The 15,779-nt window shown below is 44.2% G+C and overlaps 1 protein-coding gene across 1 annotated transcript in view; it reads left to right on the forward strand.

Moving 5' to 3' along the window:
- LOC308322501 (cadherin-22-like) overlaps positions 1-15,779 on the forward strand; it is a gene marked incomplete at both ends in the record, with an annotated part of 118,609 nt that overhangs the window by 89,407 nt on the left and 13,423 nt on the right. The window contains one exon of the mRNA XM_080773787.1: positions 11,737-11,854. Coding sequence (XP_080629913.1) covers positions 11,737-11,854 — 118 coding nt within the window. The remainder of the gene's footprint in view (positions 1-11,736; positions 11,855-15,779) is intronic.

Raw genomic sequence — 15,779 nt, forward strand, 5'->3', positions numbered from 1 at the left:
TCGGAGCCTATTCTTCGCCCCTCCCCCCCCCTGTATAGGTGACCCGACATGAACTTAGTTTCTCAATGTACAGATATGCTTGATCTCTGCAGCAAACGGGAGAAAACTGGCTGGGTGTCCTATCAGTATCATAGTTCTTGGAGAGGGGAAATAGGGTACTCTGATGATGAGGCGCTCCTGCGCGATGTCGCAACAATGTCTTTGGGGATGTCCCTTCGTACCATATAAAGGTCAAATATAGAATCAAATGGATTCTGGTGAGATTTAATGCCTAATTCAATCAATATGATGGTAAAACCAAAATAATTAAATGTTCCTATATTAAACAATATAAAGTGAAAGTGGTGAACTGTTTTAAGGGAGGAATATTCCAAATTAGGAGAAATATGATTCAACTATGAAATTTAAAATAATCCAAATATGATGAGATCGGAAAATGAATCATAATGGAATGAAATTTAGATTGTCCAAAAATAGGATAATTCAGTTTAAACAATTTATGTAATGGGCTTTCAGATCTTATTATGAAATGGAATGGCTAAAACCTTTTTTTATATTTTTTATAAAACAAATGAAATCAAAAGTAATGTAATATTTGCAATTACTTAATTGGAGATGATTAAACATGGCTTGGTAAGCAGCAATTAGCAAACAAACTACAACATGAAAACATGAAAACAAAAAATGTCTGGTGAAATGTGAGTGGAATAACTTTGTTCCATCTGGAAGACTATGAGTTATTGTTCTGGGGTATTGGGCCTAATCTAATCTGTTCTGAGCGGGGAATCGCGATCAAGTATAAAACTTTGGCAAGAATGGAATTTCGAAGTCCACAACCCTCAAACAAACACTTTCAGAGACGTCTCAGAGACGTCACTCAATCTCCCCCGTCTTTGTGGATTTTGAAATTCTGTCTGCTTGCCTCGTTGACCACGACTCCCCCACAGAAGTCCGTATCTGGAGATCAAAGAGAAAAAACAAACAAGATCTCTGGTGAGTGAAATGAAACCAAATTATATATCTATTCATATTCAGTCTTAACCTGCCACAATCTATATCATCGAATTTTATTGGAGGGAGAGTATGTTTAGAACAACAGGTGTTGATCTTATCTATACGTATATCACAGCTTATTAACGAGCGAGTAGCAGGAGCCTGGACACTGAACAGACTGATTCCAATCAAAAATAGTAAACATAGTTATCATGAAAGGGATAGAGGGAGAAAAAGTATGCATATTTCAGATTCAACTTCAACAGACATGTGGAGATTACTTGTTCCACATGGTACAGACAGTTAGAGAGAGTTGTCTTCTTTTTATAGTACACAAATAGATAAGGATCGAGGGAGACTATGATGTGGTAGTCTGCCTACATTCTCGGCAGCTATTTTACCCAGCAACAGTGAGTCTGTCCTTCCCCCTCAAATCTTGTGGGTTCAAAAAAACAGGTTCAGAGAGAGAGAGAGTAAGACAGAGGGGGGCTGTTGACCGTTTAACTAAAACACACATGTTACATGAAGAGATATTCCTTAATTGATCTAACACCACTGCAAAAGATGGGTGCTGTATCGCTAAATCAGCTCGCTGTATCTCCCCACATTACTATATGACGTGTGCTCCTGCTGGGACGACTACTTCCAGGGGATAATCCTGCACACTGAGACGCCGAGACGTCAGAAAAGTCTTAGAACGGTGAGATTCACCAGAGCAGACTGTGAATTCTGGGTCGTTAATCCAGAACTAACCGTCGTATTATCTCCTCAGAGCCCCCCACGCGAACAATCGCAGAAGGCTACGGGGAAAGTACATTGTCATGATAACATGATGGCAAAAGGGGAATGCCAAATTATAATAATATGAAGACATAAAGAATGGAGCCTGACACAATCTGTAAAAATTGGTCGTCACACTCTTGTCTTAACCGGATATGCTGACTATAGCGATGTCCATGCTCAACAACTCCCTTCTATCCTCGTCTCGAGTCAAGGAAGAAAAGCGTTCTTGAAAAGGCCGTAAAATGATAAATTTATTGCTTTCTACTCACACACTTCAAAAAAGCTATGTTCTAGTAAAAATGCGGGCAAGATATCAGAAATTCGACCTCTATTATGAACATAATAGAAAACAAACTATTAGAAACTAACTAATTTAATTCAATATTCCAAACACTCAGACACACATACGCAGACGTTCCACAATGGAAACCTCATATCAAGCGACTTCGCGGACAGAGACAGAGAGGAATAGATCCTCTTGGGTACAGCGCACACATGCAGACAGAGAGGAAGAATGTAAAACACGTATCATGGCTTCGCTGCCCGACACACACACACTCAGGGACTGGGAGGGTGGGGTGGGGTGGTGGGGGGAAATACACACGGATTCACACACACACACTCAGGGACTGGGGGGTGGAGGGAAATACACGCACAGGAGGAATACAGAGACTGAGAAGAGGAGGAGGTAGACAGAGACTGAGAGGAGAAGGCGTTCGCCCCCCCCTCCCCTTTCACACACATACAGACAGAGCTACACTCCTCACGCATTCCACAGATAAGAACCCTCAAACTTCTGATAGTGGCCGAAATGAAAAAGAAAGAAGAGCTTTTGTGGTGAACAGAAATCAAAGAAATAGAATGAACGCCTGCAGGTGGCCCGGCCTCCTCTGGCGATGTCCTACTTTTTTGTAACTTTAAAACAATTTGATGAGACATGAACCAGAGTTAAGCCCTAGACATGAATTACAGATCCAATTATTAACAGATTAAACGAGATTGATGAATAGAGGATTTACTTAACTTTATGGAAAGAGCAGAAGACAGGGTCGCTTCGACCAGGCAGTGCAGAGCAGATCCTTTGATGTCCGTGGAGGCGAAAGGCCAGACGTGGCTTCTCGTATCCACAGACTTGAAGCTGGCATGTCTCCAAAAGGACATTAATCCAAGATCTTAGATGAAACAAATGACGACGACCAGACCCCGGTCCGAGTGGAACTTTATTGATAAATAATTGTGAGGGTTTGTCCCCCAAAATAGACAATGTAATTAATTAATGTCTAATAGCCTTATGGGCTCTTAATGTTTGGAGGTGCAGACTGACTACGCTGCTTACAACTTCAGATAACCTGTGAACTAGAAGCTAATAAATCGTGGCGACTCCGGTGGAGGAGACGCTAGCTAAAAATAGATAGACCGCATGGTGCAGTGCTTTTTTGTTTTTCAGAGCAGCTATCATAAATTAGACTTAAACTCTTTAAAAAAGAACGGATCGAAGACCAATTGATAGATATAATTCTGTAAAATATATCTGTAGACTAACAAGGACTGTATAATTACTGTAGACTGATAAGGACTTCGATAGCTCGAGCTGCTGCGCTCCGGAGGACTCCGGTGATAATACCGGAGCCGTCTAAATACTTATTCGGAAAGTACTCTAATTACAATATCTACCGGAGCTTAGACAGAATACTTTCCAAGTGTAATGTAAATGTGGATAATGATACTTTAAGAGTATAACTATACTTTAAGAGTTGAAGTTTCTTACTCGAAGAGGGCGGTCACGTTTTTCTCTCTCCTCCTCCCTATCTGTATTCCTGCTTGCTTCTGCTCGTGTGTCTCTCTACACCGTCTCTCTCGTCCTAAATCTCTCGCCAATATGGATTTAATTAGCTGGTCCTTGAGCGCATTTGACAAGATTTTTTCAGAAAGGCATGCCGGAGCTGGCGAGACTGAATGCCCGGCGGGGACATTTGCTGCTGGGTATGTTAAAGACCCGTTCTACGAAAAATGGGGGATCTTATGCCTAAGTATACTCAGCGTGGAAGATGTAGAAGACATCTACATCATTGGATTTTTGGTGACAAGCCTCGCCATATTGGGCCTAGGACTGGGCCTGATCTACCGGAAGATTTCGAAAGGAGCGGATAAGGGCGCTCCAAATCTGGCCTCTGTGGCAAACGACCTGTGCAGAGTTGTGGGAACTCAGACTACGGCCCTAGTGGAGCTCAATCGGAAGCTGGACACTCAGTCTGCGGCATTTATTGAGCTTAATCAGAAGCTGGATACCACCTTCGTTAGACTTTCTGAAAGACTCATTGCCCTAGACCGGAAAATGGATATCACCCTGGAGCGTTTGACCACACTGCAAGGAATTTTGCTGCGGGCACAACTGAGAGGGGAAGAAGATGAGTAAAAGTTCGTCTCCTCGCTAAAAAATCCTGATTAACGGGCCATTAAACCGGCTTCCCTTACAGATGGAAAAGACAGTTGAGAGAAACCACGCGCACCCGCTCCCCTGCCCCCCCCCGCCCGCACCCACCACACAGCCAACTGAGGGTGTTTTTGGACTGAGAACCAAGGCCGCAGTCTGCACAGCTAGCTGTGTTTACCTCCCACTATCTGGACTTTGAGACGATGTGACCCTGGGACACAGATCCGGGAGCCGCTCAGGATACACGCAAACATAAACAATGAACTAACAAGACATTTCACACACATCCCGCACCACATACCGCCTTCTCCCTATCCACCCCCAACCCCCACCTCACCCCGCACCCCCCCCCACCTGCTGCCCGGTTGTGAGAATTTTCCTGTTTTCAGACATTGCTTCTTGTGGTGTGATGACCATGGAACATTTGTGAAGTGTGATGACCATGAAGCGTTGTGTGAAAATCAGTGTGTTTTTTGTCCTCTGACCTTAACCCAACCCCCCACCCCCACCCAAGTTCCCGTGCCTACACAATGCAACTGTATGTGATATGATGTCCTCATCCCCACACTCCCTCCCTCTCTATCAATACCCCTAACCCACTCCATGCTCCCCCCCCCCCCCCCCCCACCCTATTCTTTTCTCCTATGATGTAAGAAAAAGTTTGTGGCGGCGCGACCCAAGTTGCTGCGGCCCGTGCACTTCAGCACATCGCAATTTCGTTTTTTCTGCTGTCCACAGTTGTTCACAGTTGTTCACAGTTGTTAAAAAATGACAAATAAAGCATTCTATTCTATTCTATTCTATTCTATTCTAACCTGTTAAATACCAAAATGTTACCTTAGATGAATGCCAAGATTAAAAGAAGTTCCACCGGAAAGAAAGTAATGTCCAGAGCTGATGTGGTTTTAGTCATTTCATTTGTTTGATCGAGAGAGACAAGAAATTAGATTGAACATGCAGCAATAATTATTATTTACAATTAGATCGGACCGGTCCCGAGGTCCCTCGGGACCTGTCCTAAATGGTTCTCTCTCCCTCGCCCCGAGATGGGCGAGAGTATTTATACTGTGTTACTCAAAATGGGGTAGCACGTACGTGGCACACGGACGGCAGTGGAAATAAATCAATATGGGATATGTAGTCTAAGAATGATTTGTAGTTACTTAACTATATTCCGGGACGACACAGAGGCTTGTCATGAGAGACAGCTCTGCTGCTGGCGTTGCCATGACAACAATCTACAAAGAAGCTCTGGCTTGCTTCGAAGGTCAAATTCCTGCACCGTTCCTAAATCATAACAAAGCTTACAGTATGGGGTTTTTTACCAGCTATGGGTGGCAGGGCATATAATTACAGTGAACTATGCAGATTTATCACATCGAGGACCATATGACCTCTCCTCCACCAACAACAAATCAAAATTATCGATCACTACCACCATTATATATGGGTTTGTTTATGGTTATTGTTATGATACTGTCCTAAGTATTGGACCCTCGCCTGGTTCTGGTGTGTGACGACCGGCTTGATTATTTCCTTAGTTCGGCGGCGGACAGACAGACGGGCCGGCCCGGGAGAAGATTAACATGACACGAGTCTGGTCACATTAAAACGTTCACAAAGTTTATTACACATACAGAACCATATAGCCCTGGATCTCTGTGTCCTAATGACGTGCCACTGAGACATAACAATAACATCACTAGCAGCAAGTCGACCTTGCTCTATGAGCTGTCTCCAGTGGCTAACAAGACAGTCAGTCTATTACACACAGAATCATATACAATACATATCAAGTACATTGCATATTCACGTACAAGTACCTTTTATTAGTACACAGCATGTTGTATACTACAACAGTTATGTCTGAGTGACATGGCCCGCCCAGCAGCCAAATTCAATATAGGATAGATTTACTGGGAGACCGGGCTCTGATAACGGATGCAAAAGTTAACAGAAACAAGTGACAGAGCGACTTGGTCACTGTCCTTTGCACCAGTAGCTACCAGGCTACATAATCAAACCCCCGTACGTTCCGTTCTCTGTTCTTAATGACCAGATTAATGAACCAGGATTAATGACTCCTGTGTTAGCTGTGTTACTGAGACATTTACACATGGACTACTGGGATGTACACTAAAGGACCAGAACATCTGCCTGCTTAGGGAAACTGCTGTCTTACTGCTGATAGATGAGAAATTACTCATTATCCGCTGTTGTTTGACTGTATGCCTACCTAACTCTCTTACCCTGCACGCCGTGCTCGTGACACGTGATCGGCCCGGAGCCAATTTAAAGACGCATATCGGTTCCCCCGGGCCTTCCCGCGGGACAACTCTTCCGCACACAACTGGCGTGTGGGCGTGGGAAAAAGCCAAATGTAATATAGGATGTATGTAAAAAAGCTAAGCACCTAAAACTATTATAACGTACCGGTATCTCTTGCACCTTGAAAAAGACTAATACTCACATTATGTGAAACATGATATGAATTAAAGGGTACCTTTTCTTCGAAACCCTATAGCCTACCAGCAATTCACTCAAACTGAAAAAAAAATCTTCACATAAACTTCATTTTTCCAAATACAAGGCATTCAAGGCAACCAAACAGTCGCCCGTTGTACACGTTTTTACTCTTTCTAAGCCCAAGCAACACCAAGCACACAAGTATTCCTCCCAAGCCACCCACTTCCCAACCCATGTTTACACAAAGTATAAAGAGTGGGTGAAAGGATTAGTACTAACATAGTACTAACATAGTACATAGTGTAGTCAAATATAGAGAAATATGCAATGTCTATTGTATTTATTAAATTTACATAAAATGTACGAGTGTACAATAGATAGTCAGCATAAGGGCATACGGTGGAGGAACTAGAAATAATATGTGAAGAGTGCGCCCAGACAGTAGCGCCAAGAAGCGGCAAGATGCAGATCACAGCACGTGTCTCTTCCTGGTTTTTAAACAGCTTGCGACGTTTGCGCGCTGCTGCAACTTGACGCGTCGGCCAACAAAACGGAAACGCTTTGCCGACACTGCAAGTGCAGACGCGCACGAGTGTCATTTCCATCCACCAGCTGTTCAAAAACCAGGAAGAGACGCCATGGTCTAAGCTGCATCTTGCTGTTTCTGGGCGCTACTGTCAGTACACCCAGATATACGCGACAAGAAGCTATATAGAAGAATCAATCAATCAAATCAAATCAATATTTGCTATACTTCCAAGTCAGTTTCTGTGGTGTTGTGTGTATGCCTAGTTCACACCAGAGCAAAACATGCTTTTGGTTGGCTGCCACTCTCACTGTCTCGCACACACAGTGGGACAGTGTCAGTTGCTCCTGTCCACAGTGGGACAGTGTCAGTTGCTCCTGTCCACAGTGGGACAGTGTCAGTTGCTCCTGTCCATGGTCAATGTGGTCATTGAACCTCGCCTTCTTTCTCAGAACCAAATACTGCTGCTGGTGTTCGGCATTGATCTGTTTGTGCCACATTGGACACAGTAAAACCTGGAGTGTTTCCAGGGCTCTAATCCAGGGCTCTAATTTAACATTCACATGTTATTGTGAATGTGAATGGATAGGAAAGCAGGATCATCTACGTAGCAAGCAAATACATATTAGTCATCATCAGATTATAGCTGGCTGTTTGCTAGTGTTGCAACTGGCAATGATCACAGTTGATCAACAGCTTATGCTTTCAGTGATTGTCATTCTGGCAGCATACTAATGATCACTGTGTCCACTGCTGTGTTGATTTACTTTGAAGTTTGACCTCATTGCTTGCTCTGTTGCCATGGCAACTCTAGAATACCATTATCTACAGTATACTGTTGTTAAATGGGTACATATAATAGTTTTTACAGAGTACAGAGGACAGTGTATTTGTTGACTACGTACCTAATGACTGCATTAAGCTGTTGATTATATCCATACACATCTGATGGATGGCTTGTGCTCTGATGCTGCTAAAGGGCTGGTGGGATGAGAGGGTGGATGAATTGTCATCCTCACCTCTGTTGAGGCGAGAGGCGTCTCTGGGGGACAGCTTGCCATTTGTTTGCCCAGCAGTTCCTCCTACTGGATATTTTCCTTTGTGTCCGACTTCAAGCACAGGTCACTGTTGTTGCTTTAAATGCTAAATGCGTGAACCAGCTATGCATAACATTCACCCATTCAGTGACGTAGACTCTGTGGGGGCGGCGGGGCTCCAACCCCCATGAGGAATTATAGGGCCGATTCATACTCCTATTTTAGAGCCGAATAAAAGTCGGTTCGGCAGCCGTAGAGCCTACAATATGACGTCATTTGAGGTTCGGGGGGGCAGGTACCGTCCTAAAGTCGTCTCTTCGGTGCTACTGAAAATTTCTGACACTAAACCGGTAAAATAGGAGTATGAATCGGCCCTTAGACCTGGATATATATATTTGCCTCGGTTCGTCCCGTTTGTACCGCACCAGGTCGCGCCGCGCCCGTTGGCACAATTTAGCGGGCCCCCATGACGATTATAAATACATTTTCGTCTCTGCACCCATTCACAAAGCAATGTCCGAGGCAACCATGCAAGGCACTGATCTGTTCATCGGGAGCGGTAAGGGGTTTGGTGTCTTGCACAAGGACTCTTTTTCATGACGTCAGGATTGAAACAGGACCTTTCAGTTCCTAGACAGCTGCTCCCAACGTTTATGAATGTGACAAGCGCACGGGTAGCACGCTGGTATAGCCAGTGCAATCAGATCGAGACGGTGCTTGAAGTGGAAAGTGTAACCTTATCTTTTATTTAATTTAACATTAATTTAATATATTTTCTTCACTAGTGTAGTAGAGTTCAAATGGCTGCAAGTTCAAGTTGGTAGGAGAGGGGCGGTGAGAGGTTAGAGAGAGAGAGAGTTAATGTTGGAATCTGCCCCCCTGTCAGGTGTAAAGGAGCAACTTGGACACTCAGGCATGAAGGAAGCATGAGTTCAAGTCCGTTGCTCTCCCCTTGTCCCCCATATATGGGGACTAGGTTGGTGGAGGGTGTGTAGAGCCCAGGATCACATTAGATGATTGACACAGGGGTGAAAAATGGGTTACAAAACCGTGGGATAAAAAATATATATTAAAAAAAGGAATCTGCTGGTTAGGCCTCAAGTCATTTAGACTTAATTTGGAAATGGAATAGTCTTGTCAGCCCACAACAGCTAGTAGTATATTATTATTATATACCCAGTGAATGTCTGCTGGAGGGTAAAAAGCTGAACTCAATATGGAAGCAGCATGTAAAGCCAAACACATAATAGAGGTAAAATTCACAAAGGGAGGCTGCAAAAACAGAGTGAATGAGGACACAGTATATCAACCATGGAGAAATGTTTTACATAACACTGTAGGCTATTTTATACGGTTAGCCAAGCCTAATTTATACTCTATTTTCAATCATTTTTCCAGGAAGAAACAACATTGTACAATGGACTATAAATTAACCTTAACTTATTGTTCAAGTGTGACAATAGAATGGGTGTCAACTAGATAACGTGCCCCTCGGGGCACAGGTCTCCACCAGGGCAGGTCAGGTTGTGCCCTCCTAGTGGCGCTATAATAGGCCAATGTGAAAAGGGTGCAATTTCTTATTACGCCTTGGATGGCAATTGGATGATTTGAGGTATTTTGTTCCAAAAATGTGTTTTGCAAAAATCCACCTGTTGGTGGCGCTATAACAGGATGGGATATGAAATATCGGACAGTTCCGGCTTGAACACATGACTATAGAGATAGTGTGTAACGATTTGTGGGATTTTTGGACAGAATCTGGAGAAGTAATACCAAAGAAAAGTTTTTCAAAAGTCTGCCTCCTGGTGGCGCTATAACAGGCCGTTCAGGAAAACTTGGGGCAGAGGTTTATTGTTGGCATCCAGGGAGGGTGTGTGCAAAATTTGGCATCAACGGGGTTAACGGTGCCGGAGATTAGCTGGTAACAGACAGACGGACGGACGGACACACACAGATGTGTGTGCAAAACATGCAAGTGCAAAACATACTCTCTCCCCATGCCTTCGGCCTGGTGGAGACAATTAAAAAAAAGTTATTAGGAGTACAAGAGTCAGAGCCATATACTGTAGGACACAGACAAAAACCTCTTACTATACAAATATTAATAAATCATACTGTAAACTTTCAAGTTGAGTCTTTCTTTTTAAAGTATTAATTTATGTTGCACTGTATATTATTATCAGTGTTTCCCAAAGTTTTCCATTCCAAGGACCACAAAATAGCCATAGTGTGAAATGGCCGGGTAAAGAATATATAGTAACTAGATAAAGTGCCCATCGGCACAGGTCTCCACCAGGGCAGGTCAGAAATCCAACAGAGTCGTCTTGATCACATGACTACAGAGATCTTGTGGACCGATTTGCGTGAGATTTGGATGAAATCTGTGCGACTAACATAAGCAATGTGTTTTACAGAAATCGGCCTCATGGTGGCGCTATAACCGGCAGATGTGGAGGGATGCAGGGACAATGTTTTTCCATGGCCTCTAGGGAGTGCGCATACATAAGTTGTATACAGATCGATGCAGTTAAAGCTAAAAACAGGAATTGGCCTGTTATAGCGCCACCGTGAGGCTGATTTGGGGGAAACATTTGTGGCATGTCGTCCTCGGCCTAGTGTAAATGTGCGTGTATAATGTCACGGAAATTGCACAATGTGTTTGTGATTTGTGGCATTTTTTTTTAAACGGACCATTCGTGTGAGCTTTGGAAGCCAATCTTAGCCAATCAGGATGGAAGATGGGAAATGGTGCCGCTCCGTGTTGATCACATGACTATGTACATAGTGTATACTGAATTGTGTGATGTATGGAGAAAATGTGTACGAGTAATGTACAGAAATGTGTTTTGCCTAAATGGGCCTCATGGTGGCGCTATAACAGGCCGTTGAGGAAAATTTGGGGCCGAGGTTCGTCGTTGGCATCCAGGGAGTGTGTGTGCAAAGTTTGCCAACGGTGCCGGAGATTAGCTGGTAACGGACGGACGGAAGGACGGACGGACAGAAGGACGGACGGACACACGCACGGAGTGCAAAACATACTCTCCCCCCATGCCTTCGGCCTGGTGGAGACAATAATAATACAAATAGCCAAATAGTGTTTGTGAATATATTATAGTTCGCAGAAAATAATAGATAATAAATTATAATTTAAAAAAAAATACTTGTCTACAACTGCCCCCCAGTGTCTTACTTTTTTCATTTTCTTTACCCACAATTTTGCAACCCATTTTTCCACCCAGTGTCAATTATCTAATCCTGGGCGCTACACTTCCTCTGCCAACCTGGGGAGGGCAGCGGACTGACCTCATGCTTCCATCTATGCATGAGCTGCTTCTTTTCACCTGACAGGGGAGAGTTTCCCGGGCCGGACGTAGAAGCGTGGAAGGAACACATTATTCCGACCAGTTCCTTTCCCCTCCATCAGGCGCCAGGGGGGTAAACCTGTGTCTTACTGACACTTCTTCTCTTCTCTATGTGTTCCATCTCTCACTCCCCAGGTAATCCACACCATCAGCGTGGTGGACAGAGATGAACCCCAGTCTGGACATCGCTTCTATTTCACCCTGGCCCCCGAAGCCTCCAGCAATCGACACTTCACTCTCTGGGATGTCAAAGGTGAGAGGGCAACGGTTACTGGCAGAGACGTGGAATGAGGTTGGGCATGGTGATCGATTCGCCACTGGCATGAAACCAGCAACAGACCTATGCAGCTGTAAGAGCAGGCAGCAGTAAAATGTAAAATAAGAGCAACTGAACAGTACACAGTAGCCGACTACACTACATAATGGTAAGCACTGTTTTATTTCACTGACATTTCACCATAAGGTCATACTGACTGTAGAGGAATGGGTTAACATGGAGTTGCACTAACTTACCACCATTTAGCTCCCAGGGAACTACTGTATACAAGACGAGAGTTAAAGTCAAAGGTCAAGTGAATACCTAAAGGGGAAACTATAGAGCCAAATATAGCGTTTGTGAATATTTTTTTCTTGGCAAGTAGTAACATGGCGGATACTGGATATGGTTGCTGTGCAGAATTTTGGTGTTTCAGAAAGTTTACATAATCACAGGGAAGTATTTAAAGACCACTAAAAATTCTTAGTAACCATTTACCCGGCCCTGTTGCAGTAAATTCCCAATCGTTGCATACTCGGTACTCTACATTAGAGCCCTGCGCGGGAGTGATTCATTGAATCCGTTCCCGCCCGCTCTCATTGAATTTCAGACCAATCCCGCCCGCGCCCGCAATGATTTTATTTTTGACCGCCCAAGGTGACCTCCTGTCCGCCGCTCCCGCCCACAACAAAAAAGTAAGTCCCATTTAGTCCAGCACCATCCCGCATCGGTACGTCCTGCTAAGCAATATTTCCATTGGGATCGGGGAAAAGAAAATACATTTACCCAAACAGTTGCTGAGATTGAGCAGGCGTGCATGCACGAGAGAGGAGTTATGTGTGTGAGGAGCTGATCACAGTCACAGATAGAGGAAAAGTGTTATATTAGGCCTATTATGCTATATATATTATTATTGTGTCACAGTCTCACGGTCACAGACATTGCGCAGCAGCGCGCACATCCATGCTGGAGAGAGAGAGAGAGAGAGAGAGAGACTGTGTGTTAAAAGCCAAATCATCGTGAGTGACACACAGGGAAAAGCAACAACGGGTTCAGAAGCGAAAATGTCCGTTCTGGAGACTCCACACATTTCACTTCTCACAGAGTGAGTTGCCTAATCAAACGCAGCTCGCGGAGTCAGTTCAGTCAGTCAACCTCAAGGGAAGTTCTTGCCATGCTCAAAGGCCCTTACTATGCTCAAGGGGTTAACATGCTGCTTTACTATGTGGGAGTATACGTGTGTACAAGTCTCACACGTCATTCGCCGATGCGGCAGTCAGCTGACTAATTGGGCAGGCTACTTAAGCTCACTAGACTCCATGCTCTTCCTGCCTTCCTCTGCTCATGGTTCCCGGTTGTATGTGATGTTTTCTCCCACCACCACCCCAGCACCACCGGTGGGCTCTGCTATCTATGCTCCCCATGGGGGGGGTTATTGTATATCTATCTCCCTGCTCTTATGTTTTATGTTGTTGCTAATCATGCCGAGCAGGGAGAAATCCAGCAGAGCCGAACGCCAAGTAAAATATCATATGCACACTCATTACTCATGCTGCAATAAATATTGTTTAATCTATTCGTGAGTTGTCTGACTGAACTAATGATCATGCAGGGAACGTGCCTGCATGATGTTGGAGTGAGACTGACTCCACGGTGCTTGTCCAGCGCATGGAAATGATACGTTCTCGTCAGACATTCATATTTTGCTAAATTGTAGGCTATATATAAGCTTTAATTGCAGGAGGATTTGGGATTTGCGGGGGCTCGCTGGTTTTATCTTGACCGCCCGTGCCCGCCCGCAGGCATTTTAATGCCGCCCGCGCGCCGCCGACATTTACGCTGGATCCCACGGGCGCCGCGGGCTCCCGGTCTCGTTGCAGCCCTCTACTCCACATAGTTAAAGACAAACATTTTAAATAACATTCAACTGTCACTCTTCAGCTCTAGACTATAACACTCTTTGGGGGGGAAAAATTAAACATATTCAATCGACGTGATTATCTGTAAATGTATTCCCTGAGAATTGTATATGAATCGTACTATACAATAATTAATGATTAAAGATATGTATAGGGCAAATATTTAGTTTTCTACAAATTCAATACACTATTATAGCCTACTCCCTACTTTAATAATACTTTCATAATTGCCTCAAATGTAATAAGGAATTAAACATGATTTTTTTTTTTTTTTTCTGTAACCCTAACCCGGGCTGTTTTTGATGCAACTGCATAATGCAAGGCTTCAAAAGGTTCCTCATACTGCTGCAACTTTATTTGGACATAAACTTTGCCTGCCTGGCCGCCTCTGTGTACTGTTTAAAAAAAACATTGTGCCTTTAGAGCCAAGTTGGATTGGATGTTTGCGGACACCTGCTTGGAGATGTGTACCTAAGTGAATGTGACGCACGGCTAAATCAAGATTGATGTGACAGCGGGAGAATGTCAGGGGAGTGAACCTGCATGGCGAAGGAAATGTCACCATGCGGAGGCTGCTTTGGCTCCTCGCTCTCATGCATGCACGTGTATCTGCACAATTGTGCTGAAAGCCCAAGAGTGCATGGACAAAATGCTCACTCGCAAAGCAAACACCATACAGACACACAGACACTCGGACAGGCACATGTGTACGCATGCATGCACACATGTACGCACGCACGCACGTAGGCAGGCAGGCAGGCACACACACACACACACACACACACACACACACACACACACACACACACAAAGTCTCCATCTCTCTCTCACTCTCTCTCTGTATATCTCTTTGTCTGTGTCCCTGTCTCTCTCTCTCTCTCTGTCTCTCTCTCTCTCACTGTCTCTATCTCTCTCTCTCTCTCTCTCTCTCTCTCTCTCTCTCTCTCTCTCTCTCTCTCACACACACACTCTCTCTCTCTCTCTCTCTCTCTCTCTCTCACACACACTCTCTCTCTCTCTCTCTCTCTCTCTCTCTCTCTCTCTCTCTCTGTCTCTGTCTCTCTCTTGGAATGACACATCGCTGGAAGTGTGTGCGCGAGTGTGTGTGTGTTGTGTGTGACTGTGTGACTGTGTGTCATTATGAAAGACATGTGTAGAAAAAAAAGATATATATTTGAGCCATCCACACCAATGCAACTCATTGAGTTGCAATGAGTTGCATTAGTGTGGTTGACCTTTAAAACTGTTTAGTCCCAAACAGTCCAGGCTACTAGTGTGGTTTGGGCTTTTTTTTAAGACCCAGCGTGCACGTTCAGAGCTGCGCTGTGCTCTGGATGTTGTCGTGTAACTTTTCACCATCTGTTATTGGATGTACTGTAATAAAATCAGATTAAGGTAAGAAAACCCTTAATCCGGAATTCACCTTTAATTTGAGTTAGGGTTAACTCTCTCCCTCCCTCTCTCTCCCTACAACATACGGCATACTGCATGTACTGTATACTGTATGTACAGTATATCTTCACAGAGACAGGCAGAGCGCAGCACAGACCTTTATCCTCCCACCTCCCTATTTTCCACTCCAGTGTCTTCTCTACATTTGTCAACCTGTCACACTCAATCTGTCACTGTCGTGTTCTCCCCGGCTATCACAGCCTCACATCACATCCATGTCTCCGTGCCTTGACATACGGGGACAAAAAAGTTAAAGACCTCCCCATGTTGGCAATTGTTTGGATTGTGTTTGTTGTGTCTCCCGGCAACAGCAATGTTTCTCACCTTTTACAGAGAAACCCGTGACAAACATAATGTCAATTCAATTATCTTGACAATGTGACGTTTCACCCTTGAAATGGAAGTGATTTTCTTTGATTAACATAAGCGTTAAAAAGCTCTATATTGTCATAGTACTCATTGCTGTATAGAGTGTAACAGGAGTCTCCATGTCTCTCCAGCTTTTTATTGAACAGAAAATGGATTTTCAGAAACTGAAACCGGGATACCAA

Source organism: Protomyctophum bolini (assembly GCF_963924005.1).
Source record: "Protomyctophum bolini genome assembly, chromosome: 2".
Classification (NCBI taxonomy): domain Eukaryota; kingdom Metazoa; phylum Chordata; class Actinopteri; order Myctophiformes; family Myctophidae; genus Protomyctophum; species Protomyctophum bolini.